Source organism: Halictus rubicundus, unplaced genomic scaffold (genome assembly GCF_050948215.1).
Source record: "Halictus rubicundus isolate RS-2024b unplaced genomic scaffold, iyHalRubi1_principal scaffold0168, whole genome shotgun sequence".
Lineage (NCBI taxonomy): Eukaryota > Metazoa > Arthropoda > Insecta > Hymenoptera > Halictidae > Halictus > Halictus rubicundus.
The window spans coordinates 55,649-81,945 of NW_027488709.1; the positions used below are offsets into that span (position 1 = coordinate 55,649).

General features: G+C 39.0%; 2 protein-coding genes and 2 long non-coding RNA genes across 4 annotated transcripts in view; 2 read left to right on the forward strand and 2 right to left on the reverse strand.

The window, feature by feature from the left end:
• Positions 1 to 10,001, reverse strand: part of LOC143363906 (uncharacterized) — a 50,220-nt gene extending 40,219 nt beyond the window's left edge. The window contains exons 1-5 of the mRNA XM_076804437.1: positions 9,948 to 10,001; positions 9,826 to 9,903; positions 9,223 to 9,255; positions 1,658 to 1,747; positions 1,271 to 1,555 (exon numbers count right to left, since the gene is read on the reverse strand). Coding sequence (XP_076660552.1) covers positions 1,271 to 1,555; positions 1,658 to 1,747; positions 9,223 to 9,255; positions 9,826 to 9,903; positions 9,948 to 10,001 — 540 coding nt within the window. The remainder of the gene's footprint in view (positions 1 to 1,270; positions 1,556 to 1,657; positions 1,748 to 9,222; positions 9,256 to 9,825; positions 9,904 to 9,947) is intronic.
• Positions 10,002 to 10,542: 541 nt separating this feature from the next.
• On the forward strand, positions 10,543 to 11,141 carry LOC143363910 (uncharacterized). The gene is made up of 2 exons (XR_013083943.1): positions 10,543 to 10,647; positions 11,000 to 11,141. It is a non-coding gene; the product is annotated as an uncharacterized LOC143363910 (long non-coding RNA).
• A 1,331-nt stretch (positions 11,142 to 12,472) lies between these two features.
• LOC143363911 (uncharacterized) lies at positions 12,473 to 22,717 on the forward strand. The gene is made up of 3 exons (XR_013083944.1): positions 12,473 to 12,601; positions 13,079 to 13,204; positions 22,632 to 22,717. It is a non-coding gene; the product is annotated as an uncharacterized LOC143363911 (long non-coding RNA).
• Positions 14,166 to 19,113, reverse strand: LOC143363905 (uncharacterized). Its single transcript, XM_076804435.1, has 2 exons — positions 18,028 to 19,113; positions 14,166 to 14,446 (listed from the first exon to the last, which is right to left on the reverse strand). Exons 1-2 carry the CDS (start codon positions 19,061 to 19,063, stop codon positions 14,436 to 14,438), a joined length of 1,047 nt encoding a protein of 348 aa, XP_076660550.1. The 5' UTR covers positions 19,064 to 19,113; the 3' UTR covers positions 14,166 to 14,435.
• Positions 22,718 to 26,297: the final 3,580 nt, after the last annotated feature.

Consider the following 26,297-nt stretch of genomic DNA (forward strand, 5'->3'; position numbering starts at 1 on the left):
AGTGCTGAAACATACACTTACTCCAGCGTTGTTTGCAAGCTCAGCAGCGATCTTAGGGGCACTAATTTTAGGATTTGTTTTTATTTCACGCACTATAAAACGTTCATCGCGTAAACTAAGTTTTCGAGGGCGACCAGATTTCGCTTTATTTTTATTGGTTTTTCGTTCACCATATCGATCTATAATTCCTTGTATAGTGCTGTGTGGCCTATTAATTGTTTTTGCTATTTCTCGCAATGATTTACACTGATTATGCAGTTGTATAATAATTTTTCTTTCAGTCTCACTTGTTTCCTTATCTTTATGACCCATTTTACCGAATGTTATAAAAATTGACTGGTTTTGCAGAAGGTTGCCACTAGACTGTTCATCAAAGACCCTGTCTGATTATTTGTCGGGTCCCGCTAAACCATAATATAAACAATCGGACGCCTTTCGAGTACATTCTAGTACCTGTACGAATACTTTTTGCGCGCCAATTTAGAGACACGTCTCATAGTTTCTAATTTTTCTCGTTAACGTTAAACTTTTTCAAGTGTATTTATGTGACAGTATGTAGTTAAAATATATAAAAATTACAATTATGTTTCGTTTTATAAACATGTGTGCAATTACATAGAGAAATACATGGTTTTTTACAACGCCTACAAGAGGTGTGCGAATACTTTTTACACTCACTGTATATACAGGGTGATCCACGCAATTGTTTTAAGTCATAACTCCGTTATTATTGCATTTACGAAAAAATGATAAAGAAGAAAGATAAATGGTTCGAAGAGCACTACATCTGTGGGCCTTTAAATTTTTTTTAGATGCAGCAGTGCATGTGCAATTAACAATTGCATCATTTCTTTAAATAGAAATGCATATTTTTTTGCACATATCGATTCTTCCGTTCATTCTACGTAAAAAATGATTAGGGTACCATGGCAAAAAAATTATTAGATCTCGAGATATTTTCAAAAAAGACACGCAGAATTCGAATCAGGCCACACAAACTCCAAAAACCTCATTAAACTCTATTAATATTCCTTCGAAAGTATTGTTATCGACCGCGTTGATTAAGATTGCGGATAATCAGGGAACATATTGGCCAACGAATCCATAAAATGGCACGTCATCCCACCGCGATCCCCGCATTTCGGCGGACTTTGGGAAGCTGCCGTAAAATCACTAAAGTTTCATTTAACACGAGTAATAGGCGACACCTTGTTATCGTACGAAACGTTATTAACATATATCAATCAAATTGAAGCGATTCTCAACTCACGGCCGTTAACACCTCTGTCCTCCGACCCAAACGATTTATCCGTTTTGACACCAGCACACTTCTTGATTGGTGATACGTTAAATGGCATACCCGATTACGAAATATCAAACATTCCATCCGGTCGATTGTCGTCCTGGCAGCATGTGCAAAAAATGCGACATCATTTCTGGCAACGATGGAGGAAGGAATACCTCCACGAGTTGACCACACGTAAAAAATGGCATAAACATAAACCCGAAAAAATAGAAATAGGCAGTATCGTAAGAGTGCGGGACGACAATTTCCCTGCAATGCAATGGACCCTCGCACGGGTTTCCAAACTTCATCCCGGACAAGACGACATAGTTAGGGTAGTCACAATAAGAACCGCGAAAGGCGAATACAAACGGTCGGTAAAATGTCTCGCGCCGCTACCGTTATAAAGAACAACATTGTAAAATACGGACGCTGTATATAGTTAACAATCAGATCAAGGAACTAGGTAAATAGGCGAATAATATTAAGACCAATGTAAATAGCATGTATACAGGGTGAGTCACCAAACGTTAGCACCTCAAATATCTTTGTTGTTTCTAAAGATACGTAAAATATGATAAGGACAAAGTTGAATGGTACAATGGGGGTGACACGATGCAAAAAAAATTTTGTTTTTATGTCATTTTTTTGGAGATATCAAGGTCACCTTGACTTTTTTTAAATGGAACCACCCTTTTTTAAACACCTACAATGATAGTCCCTTTCATTAGGAATTCAGTGACTATAATTAGTCCAAGGTCATTCAAGGTCAAGGACAGAAAAAACGTATAAAACTGAAATATGGAAGCAGAATACCTGTATTTTATAAATGTTCGAAATGATGGCCGTCTGCGTCGATACATTGTTGTAAACGAGCTCTGAAGGAATGTTGCACTCTGATAAGTATATCCGACGTGATATTCGTACATGCTGTGATGATACGCTGACGCATATCTTCAACTGTTGTTGGAGCAACCGTGTACACGGTTCGGAACAAGCTCTACAACTCGTTCGTCTTAACAATATTGTTCTGATTAAAAACATACAAGCATAAATTGCCAATAATGCACGATTCTCCATCTGCTTACATTGTAGGCTGTTGGTCGGTCGCTGGTATTTGAAGTTCCGAGCTCGTAGAGTCACGAGATATCGGTGTGAAACAACTACCAATCCAATTGCAAAACTTCTTTATTTTTCATTATTTTTTTATGGGACTTGCGCCAACTAATTCGTGGCATTCTTCTGATTAAAATGACACTAAACGCGGTACAAATTGGACTGCATTTAGTATTTTGCGACTCCCAAACGGCATACAATGTAAGCGGATGGAGAATCGTGCATTATTGGCAATTTACGCTTTTATGTTTTTCATCAGGACAATATTGTTAATACGAATGAGTTGTAGAGCTTATCCCGATCAAAATGAGTCCAAACACGACATCATTTGGATTGTCTTTGTAATTTTTATCGTAACATTACGTACCAGTAAAACATGTTCGATTACACTCGAATTTGACCTCATTTTCATCAGGAAAACCCCCTCCAATCGGTCGTCAAAATTTTATGAGGATATGTTGAAAAATCTAAAAATTTAAACTTTCATTCGTGCGCGATTCTCCATCCGCTTACATTGTATGCCGTTTGGCAGTCGCCGGGTCTTTGAAGCTCGGCGCTCGCAAAAGATAAGATCCTTTTAAAAGGGCCTAGCCGATTTATGGTCAAAACTGCCCTTAGAGGAAAAACCCCTCTGAGTAAAATTTCAACCCCCTATCTTGCCCATGAGGTTAGTTACAGGGTAAATTAGATTTCGCGCTTCTCCGCGTATTTCCCGCACTCTGATGCTTTCTAAAATTCTGAAAAAAATGTGACATATTTTGGATTCTAAGGCTGATTTTTGATAATTTTTTCAGATTTTTTTTTGTTACAAACTGTGGTCGTAAAAAAAATGAAAACCTCCAAAAAAATCGGAAAAATGCAAATTTCTCAAAAAATTTGAAAACATGCTATTCTACTGTTTAGTTCCTTGTTAAAGTACTATAACAGGCAGTGTCGTCAATTTTTTTTAGATGTTTTGTTGTGGGACATCATCGTCAAAAAAAAACAATAAAAACCGAATTTTTTCGACGTTTTTGCTATTAGGAGGAAAGTTACATTTGTTGGTTTTATCGCAGATATATATTAAGTAATTTTTAGCATTATTAAATTGAAACAAGTAATTGTTTGACCTAAGAAATGTGATTTAAGAGAAAGAATAAATTGTATTTTGTGTGATATATACCAGAATGTTCGTAAAGTTTTGTAACATCGCCGGACGTCGAACTAAGGAGCGGATACGCTGGGGTTCTTATCCCGTCGGTGGTAAATGTTTTTTCCCATACATCATCTTTATTTTTTCAATTTCTTATATTATTTATTCATGTGATTTTAACAATATTTTTTTAATGTTTTAAAAATATTGAAGTAACATTGATTAGGCAATGAATATTTATATTATTGTGTTCGTCTACGATTTCCGCCAGATATGAAATTGCCTGTGAAAATTGGTAAGATTCCGTGAAAAGAATTTTGAAATCTACTTCTGTCATTTCCAGAAAATCAAGAAATCAATACTGTTTGAAATGGAATCTTTTTGCGGTTCCAATTGTTTTGACCATCTTAATCGGCTATGCCCTTTTAAATCTTATCACCTATACTTGTACAGTACCGAATGACAGGCTGTTGGAACTTCCAACTTCCAACTTGGTTTAACGTTAATTTTCAACATTATAAACAATTTTGCGACAACACATTTTTACGACTGTACAGTGAACCGGAGTATAATATAAAGGAATATATAAAATACCGTTCTTTACAGATCACAGCTAGTTATTTACATAAATCTAGGAAATAGTTGTTATTGCATAATTATTTTCAATAAGGGTTATACAAATTCTGAATCTACATTTCACTATCAAAATACATAATAAAACATCGCAAACATTTAGCATTGTCAATATACTAAAATGCTTGATAATATCGATGTGCTGATCTTCCCGCTGTAACTCGCATCATGTCATTTTACGCCTGATTTTATTTCGAGCCGTTCGCTTCGTTGCGAGCAGCTCGCATCGTGCGAGTACTCGACTCGACTCGAAAAGCGACTCCCGGCTCGACTCGACCTGAGCTCGGCGCGCATATACGAGCTTGGCTGCAGGCCTAGTCCGTGATGATTCACCTTCTCAACGACGAGAATTTCCTTAGTGGTCTTCTGTACCGACGAAATACCGTCGTTGGCCTTCTGTTTCTTACTACAGCCAAAATCTATCCTAGAGTGCGGTAGAAAACACCGCATTTTTCGAGCGACACATTCTCCCGTAAGGCTGGCAGTCTTTATATATATCTCGTCGGTGGTTATGTACATATCTGATGTTATGACTATAGGTTCAAATTATATTTTTTTATTTGATGTCATTATGTTATATATCTACAGTTATCTTTATCAATACAATATTAATAAATATAGATACTACGTTTCCAAATTATAGAAATACAATTTTCATAAACCTTGAACGTAAATAACAATTCTCCGTACGTATAATTATTATTCTCATTTCTACAATTTTTTAACACTATTAATACGAAACCATTTTGAATATATTTTGTAACTGAACTTGAAAAAGAAATTAAATTGAAATTTACTATATATTTTCATGTATATTTCATTTAAAAAACATAAACTTTAGCTTTAAAGAATCATCCAAAATATCAATTAATATTAGTTGTAAAATTCGAAAGAGTTAAGAATTAATTAATCAATAATTATGTAGTTGATCTTTTTTGCAAGATGTCAATCTATTTCAATACTGACTGAGAACGTAGTTGCATTATTTTCTTTCACGTTTGTATCGAGAAAATAAACGACGAAGGCAACAGTACGTCTCCTTACGTTGCTTCTACTACGCACGCGCTACACACAAGCGTACCTCTATTCTGTCCGTGTGAGCTGCCAGCTCGACTGTTCGACGCGTTCCGCCGAAAAATTATTTAAATAACGATTCGAATAAAAGATACTTTATCTTTATTCGAAGGTTCGAATAAAAAAAGTATCTTTATCCGACGAGTATCAGATAAATACTTTTATCCGACGAGAATTTATCCGACGAATAAAGATAATTTTTTTTATTCGAAGCGGATTTATTCGAACTTCGAATAATTTTTTCATCTTTTATCTGTATCTTTTATTCAAAGGCTTCGAATAAATCTTCGAATAACTTTTGCCGAGCGCGGAGCTTCAAAGACCCAGCGACGACAGACGACATACAATGTAACCGGGTGGAGAATCGCGCACGAATGAAAGTTTAAACTTTTATATTTTTCAACATATCCTCATAAAATTGTGACGAGCGAATGGAGGGGATTTTCCTGATGAAAATGAGGTCAAACTCCAGTATAATCGAACAAGTTTCACTGATACGTAATGTTACGATAAAAATTACAATCTCATTAAAGATAGTCCAAATGATGTCGTGTTTGGACTCGTTTTCATCGGGATAAGCTCTACAACTTATTAGAATTAAAATTATTATTCCCATTAAAAATATAAAAGCTTAAATTGCCAATAATCCTCGATTCCCTATCAACATTAAGTATCAATAAAAATTGTTCGATTACACTCCAGTTTGGACACATTTTCACCAGGAAAAGTCCCTCATCAATTCATTCGCCACAATTTTCTGAAGGTGTATTGAAAATATCTAAAAATTGAAACTTTCATTCGATGCGGGATTCGATCCCGGACCAACAGATTCTCAGCCGGAGATGTTACGACCAGCGCCAACCGAAACTGTTGAGAGTCACAGTCATATATTGAAATGTAACGCAAAAAAAAATATTTTATATTGCAGGTTCTACACTGTTTTCCTGAATATAAAAATGTTCAATATTACATAATACACCTACAAAACGATCAGAAGGCATCGAAATAATTGATTTTGTTTTTTTTTTAACGACGATGCAATTTATACAAAATTCTGAAAAAATTCGGAAAAATTGTTTCAATAATATCTAACTACTGAATTTTTATAAAACTGGTATCTCTGAAACTTCAATTCGAAATGTGCACTTTGTCCAAATGATTGGAAATCCAACTATCCAATTTTCTTAAACGCGTTTGCATAATCTGGAAAATCTGTAAAAAATACGACCCATAAAAAATAAGACCAATAAACGTGCTCAACTGAAAACTTCGATATAAAATCGGCAATTTTATGCATTCGGATTTGTTTAAAAATTGATTTTGCAGCCAAAAATTCTGAAAAAATCTCAGTCGTGTATGATATTAGGTAGAATACTCGTGAACACTTTCGTAATTTTTTGTTGAGCATGGTACGACTAAAAATTAATTTGGTTTGGAGGCACTTTTGACCATCTTATCCGGCTCTGTCTTAAAAATCAACAAAAAAAAATTATGTAAAAAATATAGAACATATTTTAGTATGCGCCATTAAACCCGATCTTTAAAAAAGATTTCTAGTCCAAATTTCGCATTGATATCTTTTTTAGTTTAAAAGTTGTAGCAAAATGTGCGCCTCGCCGAACCGGGAATCGATTGCGGCTCAGGCGCTCGAAACTTTGGTAACGTGAATTCGGTGGAACGCGTCGAACAGTCGAGCAGGCAGCTCACACGGACAGAATAGGGGTACGCTTGTGTGTAGCGCGTGCATAGTAGAAGCAACGTAAAGGCTCGTACAGACCTGAACATTTCGACGAACATTGCGCCGAACGGCGCGCCGAACCTCAAAAATCAACATTCATTTCGGCGAACCGAAGGGCGCGATCTTGCGTTTCGTTCGCTGTTCGGCGCAATGTTCGTCGAAATGTTCAGGTCTGTACGAGCCTTAAGGAGACGACGGTACGAGAGAGTGCCCCCCCCCCCCCAACCCTTCACGTGGGATGGCGCACAGTGGTGCCAAGGCGGCAAAAAATCCTTTTTATAAATTTTTGATTTTTATAAAAAGAAATTATTTTTGTATAGCCTAATAGTACGTGCATGATGTGCCAGTCAGATTTTTGAAAAAATTTGTTTTATGGAGATATACGCATGGTAAATAACCATTTCCTCGTTCCTGAGAATTCATCAGTTTTCAGTGCGATAGTTATGTAATTACTCCGCCTATAATTGAATACTTAGGGATCTACAAATCATATGGGTTATTGCAAATGGCTTCAACTATTAACTGGCAAAAAAAAATTTTCCAAAAAAAGTTGTTTAACATTAAGTAATATGGACTAACCTGAAGCCCCTTTGCGTTACGCTCATTTTTTATTTATGGAGGAATACAAAAAATCCTTTGAATAGCTTCGATTTGGAACTAATCGTTTTGACAAGTTATAATATTGATCTAGCTTTGTGCAAAAAATCATGAGATACTTCGAGATGCTTTCGTTGCAATTTAAGTTCAAATATCAACTTTCGGAATTTCCAAAAATGAATCGCGCGGAAGTCACGATTATTTGACGTTTCAGGTGGAATTTTTAAGGGATACATATCAGATAATAAAAAAAATTACATTCATACATATTAAAAAATATTTAATAACAATTTTTTATGTTAAATAAACAAAGTTTTCGTTCACTGGACCACTGTCGCAAAAATGCAACAGGTATTTTTTGGTAGTGCTCCAATGAACGCTATAAAAATAATTTATGTAAGATAAAAAAAATTGTTATTAAATATTTTTGTATACATGAAAAATTAATAAATCATATGCACTTCACATTTTTCTTTATTAATTAGAAATATTCCTAAAAAATTTCACCTGGAAAATCAAATAATCGTAGCTTCCGCACGATTCACCCTTGGAAATTCTGAAAGTTGATATTTAAACTTAAATTGTGACGAAAGGGTCTCATGAATTTTTGCACAAAGTTAGATCAATATTACACCTTGCCAAAACGATTAGTTCCAGACCAAAATCTATTAAAGGATTTGTTTTATGCTTCCATAAATAAAAAATGGGCAGAAAACAGAGATTTTCGATTAGCCCATATTACTTAATATTAACAACTTTGTGCAAAAATTTTTTGCCAAATAAGCGTTGTAACTGTGGCAATCTTTCCACAGATTTTCAAACAAATTCGTTGGACAGTTTCATTTTACAGATTTTTTGCCGCTTTTTGGCCATTTGGCACCACTGTGCGGCGTCACGCGATTCTGGCATCACGACTGAACAAGTGTGATCGAGCTCGATGAATGCGGTAGTGTTTGTACGTGTCGTACGTTGCGTTCGTCGTTTATTTTCTCATTAGAAACGTGCAAAAAAATAATACAACTACGTTCTGAGTGAATAGTGAAATAGATTGACATCTCGCAAAAAACGATCAACTACATAATTATTGATTAATTAATTCTTGACTCTTTCGAATTTCACAATTAATATTAATTGATATTTTACATGATTCTTTAAAGCTAAAATTTATGTTGTTTAAATGAAATATACATGGAAATATATAGTAAATTTCAATTTAATTTCTTTTTCAAGTTCAGTTACAAAAGATATTCAAAATGAATGCGTATTAATAGTGTTAAAAAATTGTAGAAATGCGAATAATTATACGTATGGAGAAATGTTATTTACGTTCAAGATTTATGAAAATTGTATTTCTATAATTTGGAAACATGGTATCTATATTTATTAATATTGTATTGATAAAGATAATTGTAGATATATAACATAATGACATCAAATTAAAAAATATAATTTGAACATATAGTCATAACTCTGATCATAACATCAGATATGTACATAACTCGTCAATCATTTGTATTTGACCACATTTGATAATTTTTGTAGATCTAGTTCCAACATTTATCGTTCGTCAGCGTAGAGGGCGTAAGAAAAGCAGTTGTTTACATGTGAGACACGAAACCGCATATGGTGATTGGTCTACTCTTATACCTCTTCTGTGCCATAGACGAGGTATGGTATTACCTACAGATGTGTAGCTGACTGATGAATACGAGATGGAAACACCGGCGTGTTAGATAATGAATAAGAAAGGAACTGAAAAGGGAATCTTTCAATTTTATTAAATGTTGGATATTTATAGGGAGGAGGGTCCTAAGTGGACATGTTTTTTTTTTTACCCGGAGTATGGAACGATCAGGTGTCAGACGTTATAACAGAATAAAAATTGTAATTGTTACATTACATTTATTTCAGTATCACTGTCAAAAAGTCTACGTACATTTGCATAAGAGTATGATCCTAATAATGATAATGTATGATTAGATTAGGTCCGGATACGATGTTTTGTGAATGTTATAACTTAAAAATACTTTACCACTATTATTCATGCACACACCTCGGTCTCTCTTTTTTTATTATGAAATAAATGTTTACAACAGAGTCAATAAATTCATGTGTAAAGCTAAATTAAACCAAAAATGAAATGATTCAAAATTTCAAAGGTCTAAAAAGAACTACGATTCATAAGTGTCTATATATAGACTATAGTTTTATTTGATCCTTGCTTTGTCATTGGGCGATACAACCACATACATTGCAACCAGGGGGTGCAAGCTGCCGTGTTATAAAAGTGACCAGTATTTTAGCGCTCTCTAGTGCTCGGGGCCCGAACTAATAACAGTATATATATGTAGATACAAACGCTACTCACTCACACACAGATACTCGCGTGACTCACACAACTCTATTGTAGCTATATGTACTTTCATGTACACGCGTACAATTAATCTTTTAAGTGGAAAGGGTAGAAATTTATACAGCTTGAAATATATAAAAATAAATATTTATTATAAATCCATTTATTTTCTTCTACAATTCCAGTGAATTACAGTATGGATGCTACAGGACTGTACAGGACGCTTGGACGCTAGGTTAGCGTCGGTTAGCGTTAGCGTCAGTCAGAGCAAAGCAAGCGTTCTGCGCATGTGCCCCCATCACGTGATGGGGAACACCAACGCCGCCTAGTGCTCGGGGCCAGCAACTTAGTGGTTAAATTATTTGCATTTCAGCTTATGCCCCCTGATTGCAACGCGCGCGCCAGTCTTTGACTGCTCGTCCTCGTTACAGCATTCGAACGCGTCTCCGGAAATTATTCGAAGTCAAATAAACCGCCGAAAAAGACAGATGAAAATGGACATGTGGCAGCCTGGGCATCGCGCAGCGACGAGCACGCCGACGAACCGCCAACATACATTGTATACGCGGCGGCGCGGCGATGGTCCACGGGAAGCTGCAGAGAAAGAAGCGAAGATCGGTTCCGAAGGCGGTCGAAGGAATGCCATCGAACATTCGCTCGCGAGCGTCGGCCAGTATTCACTTCAGAGCAGCCATTCGTGTCAGTGCCGTGTGTTGTAAGTACGTATTATGGCGATTAGCTTTGGAGTACACATTTTGATTAGTTTTCCCGAAAACAGGCCATTTGTCCGCACAGTACGGCGGTCTCTTTATTTTCCGAGATATTTGCAAAAACTGTCTATTTTGATGTAAACTTCTGCCTATTTTGAATGACCGAATTTGTTCTTTAGGGCGCGGGAGGGTTCTTTGGTTAAAATGTACAAGGAGATTTTTATTATCCACCCTATGCAATTATCGAGTCGATGTTCTCCCATTTTGCAATCAAATTCACAGAAGTTATTTATTCATGATCACTATAAGTTGTTTCTATATATGTATTCATTGAGTGATACATGTTATTATTTATTTCCAGTGTTTTCAAATGGGTGAGGTTGGCCAACGGATGCAATGCTGGTTCGCACTTTACCTCACGCACTGGTTCCTCCGTCACCCCAGGGGTCTCATGTTTCCTTTTCAACGGTTAAAGGTCGATGCACATCTCACCGACCGGCCGTTTTTTCCCCGTTTATAAGCATTTTGGGGTCCGGGACAGCTATTAGAGAGGGTTCGAGAGGCTCGGAACAAAGGCACAGCGTGTCCTCTGCTACCAGAACCCCAGGGGTTCGCTGCCCAATGCTAGAGCCGGCCGGCTAGCCGGCTAGCATTCTCGACGAGAATGTTCGCAGGCTAGCCGGCCGGCTCGTAGCGTGGCAGTACGAAGACAGAATGAACATGCTGTATTTATTTAAAAAACTATCAACCAGAACTTTTCTGAGTTCCTCGTGGTAATAGATCTTGTTAAGGAATTTGAACGTTGTAACAAACGAAATAACAATTTATTACCACGCTAACGAAAAAGAAAGAATATCATCTGACAATCTGTGCGGTGAAACAATTCGTCATTATTTATTTCAAAAGCTGTTAACTAGAACATTTCAGAGTCCCTCGTGGTAATAGATGGGGAATACTTTGTTAAGGAATTTGAGCGTTATTAGGAAAAAGCTACCAGAATAATTAATAATACGGTACTCCCTTTCGGAGCTATAGGTTCGAGCTACCATTTGTTGGGTTTGAGGGGAACATCTGTCGTATTTTAAATAGGCAGGTAATTTTTCTTGTGAATCAAAAACACATGTTGAATGTGAAAAATTATTAGATCTCGAGATATTTTCAAAAAATGTCATACATTTTCTTGTATTTAGTGAAATACAGCTACACTTTTTCAAAATCTTAGTTTTCGTACTCGAGTTACGATACGTGACTTGCTACTGAATTATAAAATGCTCACTCGTACAAATCGGTTTCTGTTATGATAACAATGTCGAAAGGGTGTTTACCTTTACAACATAGTTATGAAGTGTTTGAGTATCTTCTTCAATAAAGACATTTTTTGAAAATATCTCGAGATCTAATAATTTTTTTGCCATGGTACCCTAATCATTTTTTACGTAGAATGAAAGGAAGAATCTATTCTATTTAAAGAAATGATGCAATTGTTAATTGCACATGCACTGCAGCATCTAAAAAAAATTTAAAGGCCTACAGATGTAGTGCTCTTCGAACCATTTATCTTTCTCCTTTATCGTTTTTTCGTAAATGCAATAATAACGGAGTTATGACTTGAAACAATTGTGTGGATCACCCTGTATAAGGATGTGCGATGCTGTTTCACTAATTGTAAGTGCCAGGAACGTTTCCTATTTCCATGGTGTTTTAAAGGAGAGGTACGGATAGATTACCTAAGGAGCTGTGGAGCCCCTAAAAACATTTTTTTTTGTGCCACGCACAGCAGGGAACTGTCAACGCGCTCTCGAAAGGCCATCTGGAAAGGGTCGAGAGGCCAGAGAAGAAATTCGGTTCCAAAGCCTGACACGGTTGCCGCCAGTAAACGCTAGGGCCAAAACCAGGGTTATAATTTTGAGCCGGCCGGCCGGGCCGGTGAGATGTGCATCGACCTTAAGAAGTAATTTTGCAGGTATTTCCTCATTATTTCTTTATCAATGTTTTAATTTGAATAGATTTTGTTTTCTTGAACTTGGAATTTATGGGATATGGGTCGTAGGGATTGGTATTTTCTTATGACTTCTGTGAAATATATTCTTTAAGTTCCTTGAGTTTTAGCGCCTTATATATATATACATTATTACGTGAAGCGAGGTATGAAATTATCGAGTCGAAGTGGTCAATGTTTTTTCACTTTGCAATCATATTCACAGAAGTTATTTATTCATGATCACTATAAGTTGTTTCTATATATGTATTCATTGAGTTTATAAACATTAAATGAAGTGCACAAGTCGAAGTATTTCAGGTAGAGACAATTTCTAATCGCACCGCAAACGATCCCTTCATTTATTCTCAGGTTGTCCCTATAATTTATTTTCCTTACCGCGTGTAGTAGCTTGAAAACTTTACCTTATGCCGTTGAATACATGTTATTATTTATTTTCAGTGTTTTCAAGTGTGTGAGGCTGGCTATTGGATGCAATGTGGGTTCGCTGTTCACCTCACTGACTGGTCCCTCGGTCACCCCAGGGCCTCGTGTTTTGTTTTCAACAGTTAAGAAGAAATTTCACAGGTATTTTCTCATTATTTCTTTATTAATGTTTTAATTTGAATAGATCTTGTTACCTTGAATTTGGAATTTATAGGATATGGGTCTTAGAGATTGCTATTCCCTTATAACTTCTGCGAAATATATTCTTTATGTTCCTTGAGTTTTAGCGTTATATATACATACACTAATGAGCAAAACTGAGTCTACACTATTTGAAGCAACATAAAAGGTTTAGTTTATTAGACGAGGTGTAAAAAATTTTTGAAAAAAGTTTGAATTGGTCGGAATCGCAAAAGAAATAGTAAAAGTTGGTTTTTCTAGCTTTTTTATCTGAGCCTGTATTGAAAATTTAAAAAATGTGTTTGATTCGTTTGAATAAATTACATCCATGCTGAAAATTTTACCGATATTGGTTTATTCGTTTACGAGTTATAAACGCTTAAAAGTGGAAAATTGCCGTTTTTCACGATTTTCGACTTAAAATCGCACTTTTAATCGTTTATAACTCGTAAACGAATTAACCAATATCTGTGAAATTTTCAGCATGGATATAATTTATTCCAGCGAATCAAATACATTCTTTAAATTTTCAATACAGGCTCAGATAAAAAAGCTGAAAAACCAACTTTTACTATTTCTTTTGCGATTCCGACCAATTCAAATTTAAGAAAAAAATTTTTTACACTTCGTCTAATATATATATGTCGGAGGCTGGGCGGACTCTTCCGTCCTCGGACCCGTCGGAGATTGTCCGTCGTCGTTCTCCATCGTTTCGCTCCTTTCGCGCTTACGCGAACGTCGTATGTACTCTACACGTACACGCGATGCCGGATCGCGTAGCGCAACGAGAGGCACGTCAACGAGCACACGGGCCGCACAGAATGTTCGCGTACGTCTTTCTGTTCTTTTACTCTCGAGAAGTCGCTTTCCTCAAAGCTAGTCTTCGCTCTACCGTCCCGGAAACTATTCTGTCGCCCGTGGTCACGTTCAACAGGGTCCCAGCCCATCATTCCAGGTACCCTGTCTCGCATCTCCCTTTGCCCCGCGCGCGAAGAGGGGTAGCGCAGGTACGCAGGGACTGTTTTATTGCCCCTTCGCAGGGCAATTATCAGGGTACGGTAAATCGTTATTTTACAATTAAACTAAGTCCTATAGGCGTTACGCGTTGTTGCCGACGGGGTGCATCGCTGCCATCACGCCCCGACACGGCCCTCCTGACTGTCACACGTCCTCGTGTGGAATTGCAACGACTTTATACATCGTCTGGAAAAGAAATACCATCTATGTTTCCCGTTCGTCCATTCTGACAAAATATCGATTGAGCTCTGAATGCCATGTTTGCCATGTACTCTATGTCGAAGCACTATACACGCGTTCGATGTCATGCGGGCAATCATAACCAATTCTGGATAAAAACATATTCAGATAATTCGGTGCCACGGAATAAACAGTTCGGCCAAGCGGTTCTGACACACCGTGAGCTCAAGACAACAACATGAACTTTTAGTCCACTACTGGACACAACAGAACAAAGCCACCCATGTGGCACCCGACCAACCACGTGGTCACACCTTTTTCAGTCGACTCATACGACTCCTGACCAATCACGTGGTCACACATTTCGCAGTCATCAACATGACCCAATACATCCATCGTCTGCCGTTACATCGCCCCGCCTCCTTTACCAGCTAAACTGGGTTTGGGAATAATGGCTTACGACTAATAAGCACGACGCATGGATTTTCACGTGTTTCTTTCCTCACTGTTGTCATCCCCGACACTGGCACATTCTGTTAATTCGGTGTCGCTCCAATTACTACGGATATCAAACTCTATGGGAACAGAACTATCAGGCATCAATCTCAGTCGCTCGTGAGCATATTTAAGTACTCTATTGCCACTTACAGGCTTCAAACGATATCTGTCGTTGGGCAAAACTTCTATTATCTTATACGGACCGCGAAATTTAGCATCTAATTTCGTTTGATTTCGTTCGTGATTTTCTATAAGAACGTAATTTCCGACCGAAAATCTAACAATTTTTGCTTTGTTACTATCGAATCGTGTTTTGTCGTACGCGGCGTTTTGGTCGATCGCTTGGGTCGCTTGTTCTCTGATGTCCGAAAGGTCGAGTTCTTCGCCGTTATCATTAGCAACTGACAATGATATTGGTCTGGCAACTTTGCCTATCAGCAATTCCAAAGGGCTATGCTTAGTGGTACGATTCGCTGTACAATTTAACGCTAGTTGGACATTTTCAAGGGACTCTTGCCAGGACTTGCTATTATTTAGTTCTACCGCGGTAAGCATATTTCTAAGCGTACTCATTGTTCTTTCTACCTGACCATTGGCACGACACGTACCTGTAGCGATTAGATGCAGGTCAATATTATGGGTCTTGCAGAATTCACGAAAATTGCTGTTTGCGAAACATCTACCCTGATCGGCAATAATTCTGGAGGGGGCCCCAAATAAATTCACGCAGTAATTCAGTGCTGTGATGGCACTGGCCGCGTCTATGTTTATGGAATGTCGTAAAATTACAAATTTGGTGAACGCGTCGACGAACACAAACACGTATTCTTTTATGTTATTTTTGCCGCTAAGTTTTCCCGTAGCGTCAACATGAATCGTATGCCACGGTACGCTTACCTTTGGGATAGGATGCAGCTCGGCTTGCGCTTTACCTGAGTGAGACTTTGATAATTTGCACGTGATACAATTTTCGACAAATTTACGAATGTACTTCGACATGTTAGGAAACCAGTAATGTTGATAGGCCTTCTCTAAGGTTTTGTTCCAACCAAGATGCATAATAGACTCGTGAACATTATTAATTACGGACCATCGAAAATGTACGGGGACTATGGGTAATTGTTGACTGCGATTTTTACGTTGTATTTTTCTATGCAAAACTCCTGATTTCAACGAATATGTTTTGGCGGTATCAGGATCCATTTCATTGTTTTCCAATTGGGAAATGATCTTGTTCAGTTCATCATCTCGTAGTTGCTCAGTTTGTAACCAGTTCTCCGATATCTCGGCCAAATTAACCCGTTTCTGTTCAATCCGTTTATGACTGTCTTTGATCGGTAAAGGGTTTCGCGAGAAGAAATCCGCGTGGCTCATGCGTTTTCCTTCTCGGTATACAATGTCAAAATCGTATGCCTGTAGGAATGCCCACCATCTGTGTACTCGCGGGGTAAGGTCCATTTTTGTACGCGAGGCTTTAAGCGAGTTGCAATCAGTGACGACTAGGAATTGTCTTCCTTGCAAGAAATGGCGGAAATGTTTTATGGCATTGACTACCGCTAACGTCTCCAACTCGTATGAGTGATATCGCGATTCGGCGTCAGTGGTTGTCTTACTATAATACGCGACCGCGTGAGATTTACTATCTACTTTTTGTATTAGGACAGCACCGTAACCATCCGAGCTGGCGTCAGTATGTAATTCGATTGGGTATGACGGATTGAATAGCATTAGTGTGGGTTCGTTTATTAAATTTGCAATAATGTCTTGTCGGATCTTTTCGTGTTGCTGTTTCCATTCTATCTTTCCTTTTCCCGTAGTCAATTTGTATAGTGGGGAAGTGATCTGAGAAAACTTAGGTATAAACTGTCTGAAATAGGAAGCAAGGCCTATGAATTGCCTAAGCTGAGTCACCGTTGATGGAGGAGAAGATTCGGTTAATGCTTTTACTTTCCGCGGGTTTGGCCTGATTTCCCCCGCGGTCACTTCAAAGCCCAAATAATCTACACGTGATTTTAGAAACGCACATTTATTCAAATTGAGTGAGAATCCCGCTGACTTTAATTTTTCTAGTACTATTTGTAGCCTCTCTAAGGACTCTTGTATAGAGTTGGCCGGAATCATAACGTCGTCCAGGTAACAAACTACAAATGTGTTTACGAGTCCAGAAAGGGCTTGGTTTATGGCCCTCTGAAATACCGAAGGAGCATTACGAAGCCCGAATGGCATGGACAAATACTCGTATTGACCATCTGGAGTAACAAATGCAGTCTTTTCTATCGAGTCTTTATGGACAGGGATTTGATGGAAACCCGACGCCATGTCTAGTGTCGTAAAGTATTGTGCGTCGCTTAGTCGCTGGATTTGGTCGTTTATGAGCGGTAAGGGGTACCTATCGGGGACTGTGTTACTATTTAGTTCCCGGTAATCAACGCATAAACGGTCAGAACCGTCCTTTTTGTTAACGAGGATTACGGGACTGGCAAACGGGGAACAACTAGGTCTAATTATCCCGGCAGACAAGAGTTCGTTGATTTTGTCCTTTACAGTTTGCTTCTCATCAGGGCTAAGTCTATATGGTCGTCGTTGAACAGTACGATTAGGGTCTATTAATTTTATTTGTAACTCTCCCGAACTTATCCTACCCGTAGGTGTACCGAGGACAAACGATTCAGAAAATCCTTTTAACAGATCGATTAGTTCTTCTCTATGGGGACCAACTACATCTGTGTCAACACTATTAAAGTTATCGATCTTTTTGCCAACTTCGCAAATTTTTATTATCTTATCCCGTCTTAGACTGAAGCTATTCGCCGAAATTTCAACAGAAAACCCTTGCGTTATCAAATCGCGTCCAATCAAAATACTATAACTCAAATGTTCGTCCGGCACGACATGAAAGAGAATTTCAACGCGGTGATCGTGTATTACCACTCGGGACAGGATCTGTAAGTTACTCATCACGTTAGCGTTGCCAAGACCAATTAACCTTGTCAGATTTCTAGATCGCTTACCGGAAAATTTATTTCCCACCGACTCTTTTATCAGAGAGCATTCCGCACCCGTATCAAAACAAAATTCGTAGACCTCACCCGATTCCGCTAGTTCCGCTGTTACCGGGGCGATACTGCACAAGTTGATCTGCCGTTCCATGGGTATCCTCGGATGTGGTCTTCCATCCTCCTTCTTGCACTGTGGAGCAATATGGCCGTCCTCTCCGCACTTGAAGCAGGTAACCGGCTTTTTCGGTGGTCCCCGGTTGCTTCCGCTCGTGCCAGGCTTGGGTCCCGGCAACCTGGTAGCTCCTTGGCGTCGATGACAGTCCGTGGCTTTATGTCCTTCCTTGCCGCATGTAAAACACGTAACAACACTTTTCGGCTTCTTGCTGTCCGTTGACTTCGGTTCTCTTCCATCGGTGGTAACTGGCCGTTTACGGAACCCGAAGGCCATCAGCTCCTTTTGTAATGAAGCCCGCGTATCGATATTTGTTGTGAACGCAACGCGCTGCAGTCGAGGATCTATCTGCACGCAATGTGCCAATGTTGATGCTATTGCGATTTGTTCCGTCGACATCGATGCGTATAAATTAGTAAATGAGGCCAGCACACGGTTTGAGTATGAAGGCATAGACTCGCCTTCTCTTGGTTTTCCCCCGTTGATCCTCATCATTGCACCCACAGGGGTTTCGAACGTATCATATTGGGCTAGAAACATTTTTCTGAACTCACTCCAGTTCATGCCAGCGTAATTCACTTGCGACATCCACGCGGACGCGCCACCTTTCAATGCCCTGCTTAGAGCCATGACCAATTCGCTGCCCTGTATCGGTCGCTCTGCGAGACACACATCCACCGTTCTACACCAAGCTTTCGCACTGTAGTCCTCCTTATCCGGGTCGAACTCTGGCAGGAATATCCGGGTGGTGGCGTGTGTTGGTTGATTCACTATTGGACCTTGCATCCGTCCTAATAGCATCTCGAACATTAGCTTCCAATTTGTTCCATCGTTCTCGGGCGAGGAGACTCGCGGAGCTGAGTTTTCCCGCGAGAATCCCACTTCTGATGTCGGAGGCTGGGCGGACTCTTCCGTCCTCGGACCCGTCGGAGATTGTCCGTCGTCGTTCTCCATCGTTTCGCTCCTTTCGCGCTTACGCGAACGTCGTATGGACTCTACACGTACACGCGATGCCGGATCGCGTAGCGCAACGAGAGACACGTCAACGAGCACACGGGCCGCACAGAATGTTCGCGTACGTCTTTCTGTTCTTTTACTCTCGAGAAGTCGCTTTCCTCAAAGCTAGTCTTCGCTCTACCGTCCCGGAAACTATTCTGTCGCCCGTGGTCACGTTCAACAGGGTCCCAGCCCATCATTCCAGGTACCCTGTCTCGCATCTCCCTTTGCCCCGCGCGCGAAGAGGGGTAGCGCAGGTACGCAGGGACTGTTTTATTGCCCCTTCGCAGGGCAATTATCAGGGTACGGTAAATCGTTATTTTACAATTAAACTAAGTCCTATAGGCGTTACGCGTTGTTGCCGACGGGGTGCATCGCTGCCATCACGCCCCGACATATATATATATATATCAATTATTGATTCCCCTCGGGTTAAAATTTTAATTACATCTCCCGCTTTCGCTCGCTCTTACCCTAATCTTAACCTTAAACTTATCCTAACTTACCCTAACTTAATTAAACGTATCCTAAAAACACGCCATAGCGAGAGAGAACGATCTTACACTAATGTCCGCCGCGTTCTTATTTTTCCCTCTCCCACACACACATGCTTCTCTGCTCTCCCCCCTCCTTAAACCTCACACATCCTTCCCCCGCCTCCTGGACCTCCTCTTCCGGCTGCTCTCTCTTTCACTCCATTCCAATGCATTCTCTCCATTTACTTCATCTCCCATACCTCTTCCATTCCTGCTCTTCCTCCATTCGTCCACATTCCTCATCCATGCCTCTCCTCCTTCATCCCCTAATACTTCCCCCACCATCCCCTGCCAACCACTCCCCTCAACCCTCCCTTACACATTTCCAACACATGCTCTCACGTTTCCTCCTCCCACCCACAGACCAGAGTTGGGCATTATTTAGATAAAAAATTATTTAAATAACGATTCGAATAAAAGATACTTTATCTTTATTCGAAGGTTCGAATAAAAAAAGTATCTTTATCCGACGAGTATCAGATAAATACTTTTATCCGACGAGAATTTATCCGACGAATAAAGATAATTTTTTTTATTCGAAGCGGATTTATTCGAACTTCGAATAATTTTTTCATCTTTTATCTGTATCTTTTATTCGAAGGCTTCGAATAAATCTTCGAATAACTTTTGCCGAGCGCCGAGCATCAAAGACCCAGCGACGACAGACGACATACAATGTAAGCGGATGGAGAATCGCGCACGAATGAAAGTTTAAACTTTTAGATTTTTCAACATATCGTCATCAAATTGTGACGAGCGAATGGAGGGGATTTTCCTGATGAAAATGAGGTCAAATTCGAGTGTAATCGAACAAGTTTCACTGATACGTAATGTTACGATAAAAATTACAGTCTCATTAAAGGCAGTCCAAATGATGTCGTGTTTGGACTCATTTCGATCAGAACAAGCTCTACAACTCGTTCGTCTTAACAATATTGTTCTGATTAAAAACATACAAGCATAAATTGCCAATAATGCACGATTCTCCGTCTGCTTACATTGTAGGCTGTTGGTCGGACGCTGGTCTTTGAAGTTCCGAGCTCGCAGAGCGCGCGATATCGGTGTCAAACAACTACCAATCCAATTGCAAAACTTCATTGTTTTTCATGATTTTTTTGTGGGTCTTGCGCCAACTAATTCGTGGCATTCTTCTGATTAAAATGACACTAAACACGGTACAAATTGGACTGTATTTAGCATTTTTATCCGTAGATTTATTCGAAGCCTTCGAGTTGTAGAGCTTATTCCGATCGAAATGAGTCCAAACACGACATCATTTGGACTGTCTTTAATGAGACTGTAATTTTTATCGTAAAATTAGGTATCAGTGAAACTTGTTCGATTACACTCGAATTTGACCTCATTTTCATCAGGAAAATTCCCTCCATTCGCTCGTCACAATTTGATGAGGATATGTTGAAAAATCTGAAAGTTTAAACTTTCATTCGTGCGCGATTCTCCATCCGCTTACATTGTATGTCGTCTGTCGTCGCTGGGTCTTTGATGCTCGGCGCTCGGCAAAAGTTATTCGAAGATTTATTCGAAGCCTTCGAATAAAAGATACAGATAAAAGATGAAAAAATTATTCGAAGTTCGAATAAATCCGCTTCGAATAAAAAAAATTATCTTTATTCGTCGGATAAATTCTCGTCGGATAAAAGTATTTATCCGATACTCGTCGGATAAAGATACTTTTTTTATTCGAACCTTCGAATAACGAATAAAAATATTTTTATCTTTTATTCGTTATTCGAAATTTTTATGTAGATAAATATTTTGCCCAACTCTGCCACAGACCCTACATACTTTCTTCTCCTTCTCCAACCAATCCTTTCCACCTCTCATCTCGTTTCCCAACCTGTACCTGGCCACCCTTTGCCAACTGCTCTCTGCCCACCCTTTCTTCAGATACCCTGGTATCCCCTCTCCCTTCACCCTCCAGTACTGCATGTTGTACCTTGCTCTTCCTATCTTTTCCCATCTCTCCCCCTGTTGCTTCTTCGTTTGCCTTTTCACTATCTCCTCACTCACTGCCTCTATCCTCTCCTGCATAATCTCCTCCGCCTTCTCCGGTGTCCAGCCCCTCTCTTCCCAAAAACGCCGTCTCTCCTTCACCCCACCTACTGCCACCCCACCCCTTGTGCCCTTCCTCATACCTGCTCCCAGCACAACCTAGCTAGCTACCCCCCTTTTCCCTCCCGCAACTTCTTCTCGTACCGCTATGCCCTCAACCCCGCCCTCCCTCTCAACAACTCCCTCTGCAGCTCTTCCCTCACCATATTCCCGGGTGTGTACCTCTCTACCCCTAGGACCCACCTCAGAAACCTCTCCAGCAACCTTTCCATCCCTTCCCATTCCTTCCTACACCTCGTCTAATAAACTAATCCTTCTAACTTCTCAATAAAATTCAAGTCATTTGATCTAATTTTTAAAAAGTTATGTTGCTTCAAATAGTGTAGACTCAGTTTTGCTCGTTAGTGTACATTAATATAAACAGTAATAACCAAATTACGAGAAGTGCCCGAAAACAGGCCATTTGTCCGCACTGTGCGGCGGTCTCTTTATTTTCCGAGATATTCACAAAAAACTCTATTTTGATGAAAAATTCTGCCTATTTTGAATGATCGAATTTGTTCTTTAGGGCAGGGGAGGGTTCTTTCTTAAAATCCACAAGGGCATTTTTATTATCCACCCTATGAAATTATCGAGTCGAAGTGGTCAATGTTTTTTCACTTTGCAATCAAATTCACAGAAGTAATTTTTTCATGATCACTATAAGTTGTTTCTATATATGTAATTATTGAGTTCATAAACGTTGAATGAAGTCTTCACAAGTGGAAGTATTACAGGTAGAGACAATTTCTAATTGCACCGCAAACGTTTTCTTCATTTATTCTCAGGTTGTCTCTACAATTTATTTTCCTTACAGCGTGTAGTAGCTTGAAAACTTTACCTTCTGCCGTTGAATACATGTTATTATTTATTTTCAGTGTTTTCAAGTGGGTGAGGCTCGCCAACGTATGCAGTGCGGATTCACTCCTTATCTCGCGGACTGTTTCCGCGGTCACCATCTCGGTTTCCATCTGATGTGGAATGGATCTTCAATGTAAGTAACATTACATTTTTCCTGTTGGTTGTCAGGGTGTAAACCGATCTTCATCTGCGTGTCTTGCAGGAAGATAAGTTGGAGTATTCTCCTTATCTGTTGATCGTTTTCCGCGCTAATTTACTGCATAGTTAAAGTCTTTAAATATATTTAACGGGTGGTCCATAGTAGTGGTTTCCGGAGTTATAACATTGTTAAAATGTATTCGAAGTCGTTAAGAAGTCATTTCGCAGGTATTTTCTCATTATTTCTGTTGCGGGATCACGATGTACAGTGGGTACAGACGTGTTTGAGGAACCAATAATAGACCACCATGTAATATATGAATAACTATTTAATTAAAGGAGAATATATAAAATACTGAACTTCTACACTCGGCATGGCTCAGTCCTCTCTCGCACGCTTCGACAACCACCTCGCGTCTCACACACCCCACTCTTTCTCCTATCCTTTATGGTGCATTCACATTGATAGTCACTTCGCTACAAATTCCCCTTTGGCTTTCAATGTGAATTCACCTCTTATATTCAACTTGTCTAGGTTTTTCCTTAACTTATTTGCATTTAACGCTTTTGTCATAATATCGGCTTCCATATCCTCGGAGTTTACATGTTCTATTACAATGTTATTCTTCTGTACCTCGTCTTTTATAAAAAAATATTTTCTGTTAATATGTTTTGTTCTATTAGTAACCCTATCCTTGTGAACCCAATCCATGGCTGCTTTACTATCAGTGTTTATTTTAATTGGCGTTCTATTTCCGATATCTGTGCCTAAGCTTTCTAATAACCCTTGAACCCATTTTAATTCTTGCACTCCCTCACACATTGCCATGAGCTCGGCTTCACACGTAGACAGAGCCACTAAATCCTGCTTCTTACTCCTCCATCCTATTATATTGTTCCCTAATTTAACAGTATATCCACTAAATGACTTGGCATCTTTTGTACTGTTCCAACTCGCATCTGTGCTAACGGTTAATACATTACTCTTGGCATCGTATGTTAATCTATAGTCTTTGGTACCCTTTACATATCTAAATATTCTTTTTAATGCGTTCAAATGAATCTGACGCGGATCTTGACTATATTGCGACATCTTACTTATACTATGTACAATATCAGGTCTCGTTGCAATTCCCAGGTACATTAAAGATCCTAACATCTCTTGATATAATAATGAATCTATCTTTGGCGATTCTTCGTATTGGTCTAAATCTTGTTGTACATCTAACGGTGTATTTTCTAATTTGCACTCTGCCATATCGAACTTACGTACTATCTTATCTATATATTCTCGTTGTGATAGTTCTAATCCTACTTTTGTTTCCGTTATATCTACATTTAAAAAACTTTTCTTCACCGTTTCTACGAGATCGACATTCTTTCTTATCTCATTAATATTACTTTCTATTATCTGATTGTCCGTTCCTACGACTAGGAAATCGTCTACATATACTCCTATCAGTAACAGTCTATTGTTCTCTTTCTTCACATATACGCACGGATCTTCTTTTATCTTTTCTAACCCTACCTTTTCCATTATCTCGTTTAACTTCTTGTTCCAATAAAATCCAGACTGAGGCAGTCCATAGATGCTTTTTATTAATTTACATATTTCATTTTTTTTATTGTTGAATCCTGGCGGTTGTTCCATGTATACATCTTCTTTCAAGTCGCTGTATAAATATGCCGCTTTCACGTCATATTGTTTTATTCTCATTTTGTATGTGCTCGCTATCGATAGTAATGTTCTTATCGTTTGCATTTTAATAACAGGTGCGAATGATTCCTCGTAATTCGTCCCTTGCCGTTGTTGGCATCCCATTGCCACTAATCTGGCTTTGTATCGCACGCTGTTCTCTCCTATATGTTTCTTGTTGTAAATCCACTTTGATTTTATAACCTTCATCTCAGGTCTTCGTGGTACTAGCCTCCACACTTCTCGTTTTCCCATGCAGTCTAATTCTTCCTTCATTGCTTCTTCCCATCTATCAGCCTCTGAAGATTGCAACGCCTCCTGCAGGTTCTTTGGTATTAGTTCACTCACTGCTATGTTGACTTGTTGACACTTGTTCTTGATCCTCTCTGATCTTCTCACTCCTTGTTCTAATAATCTTTCTTCTTGTTGTTGTCTATTTCTTCCGTGTTCTTCTTCTATTTCTTTTGCCTTCCTTCTTGGTTTAGGTACTATTGGTGGTTGCTCTATATTTGTTTCTTTTTCAACCCCTTCTTCAGGACAATCGTCTTGTTCTGTATCCTTCCCTGTTCCTTCATTGCCTTCAATCTGTGTTTCTTCTACCTCTCTTTCTTTCTCTTCGTGTTTGTTCCCCTCAAGTATATCTATATAAGTAATATTACTGAGCCCATTCGACATTTCAATACCTTTTCTATTTTCCATGATTAATACCCCTTTCTCATTTTCATTAAATTTTACATTTCTTGCTTCTACTATCTTCCTTTGTTCAGCGTCATATATTCTATAAGATCTGCTTCCTTCAGAGTATCCTACAAATATTCCCTTCCTTGCCTTCGGCTTTAATTTGTGCCGTAAATTTTTCGGTATATAATAATAGGCGACACTTCCAAATATCTTGATGTATGAAACCGTTGGCTTCCATCCTGACCACAGTTCTATCGGTGTTTTTTCACCCCTCTCTCTACACAAGGTTACGTTCTTTAGAAAAGCGGCTGTCTTTATCGCTTCAGCCCAGAACTCCTCAGGCAACCCTGCATCCAGCAGCATCGTTCTAGCTTTATCCAATAGGGTTCTATTTGTTCTTTCAGCTATCCCGTTGCTCGCTGGATTATATGGCACCGTTGACTGCTGCTGAATTCCCTTGTCTGTACACAACTTGCTAAACTTACTATTAATAAACTCCCTGCCATTGTCCGACCTAATCCTTTTTATTTTTTTATTCAATTGGTTCTCATATTTTGTAAGATATTCAAGAAAACATTGAAATGTTTCCTCCTTGCTTTTGAGTAAATATATACATATATATCTAGAGTAATCGTCTACCAATACATAAATATATCTGTTGCCACCTATTGAATCCACGCGCATCGGCCCACACAAATCCATGTGGATCAGTTCTAACGGCTCTCTTGTCACAATATTTTTTACAGGATAAAACGGTTTTTGTGCCATCTTTCCCATCACACATGCTTCACACCAGCCTAAAGATTCAGGACGATACTCAAGGTCCCTGACGATTTCTTTCCTTTTCATATAGTCTAAATAATTTTCACATACATGCCCAAGCCTTCTATGCCATAACATTTTTCCATGATGCGCTAACCTACTGCATTTACCTATGCCAGTATCTATATCTACACCTGATCTATTCTGCTTACACATACTCTCATTCTGTGTACATTCCTTAACACTCGCATCTGCCAACATTGCGTTCCCTTCCTGTACAGCAGTTTCTAATATAAAAATACCATCCTGTTCAAAAGCTTCTGCAATTTGTTCACCATATATCCCAATTATTTTTGCAACACCCTCAGCAAATACTACTTTATGTCCATATTCATTTAACTGACTA

Excerpts from the sequence above, each read along its gene's own strand:
- LOC143363905 (XM_076804435.1), bottom strand. The coding sequence starts at position 19,063 with ATGGAGAACGACGACGGACAATCTCCGACGGGTCCGAGGACGGAAGAG.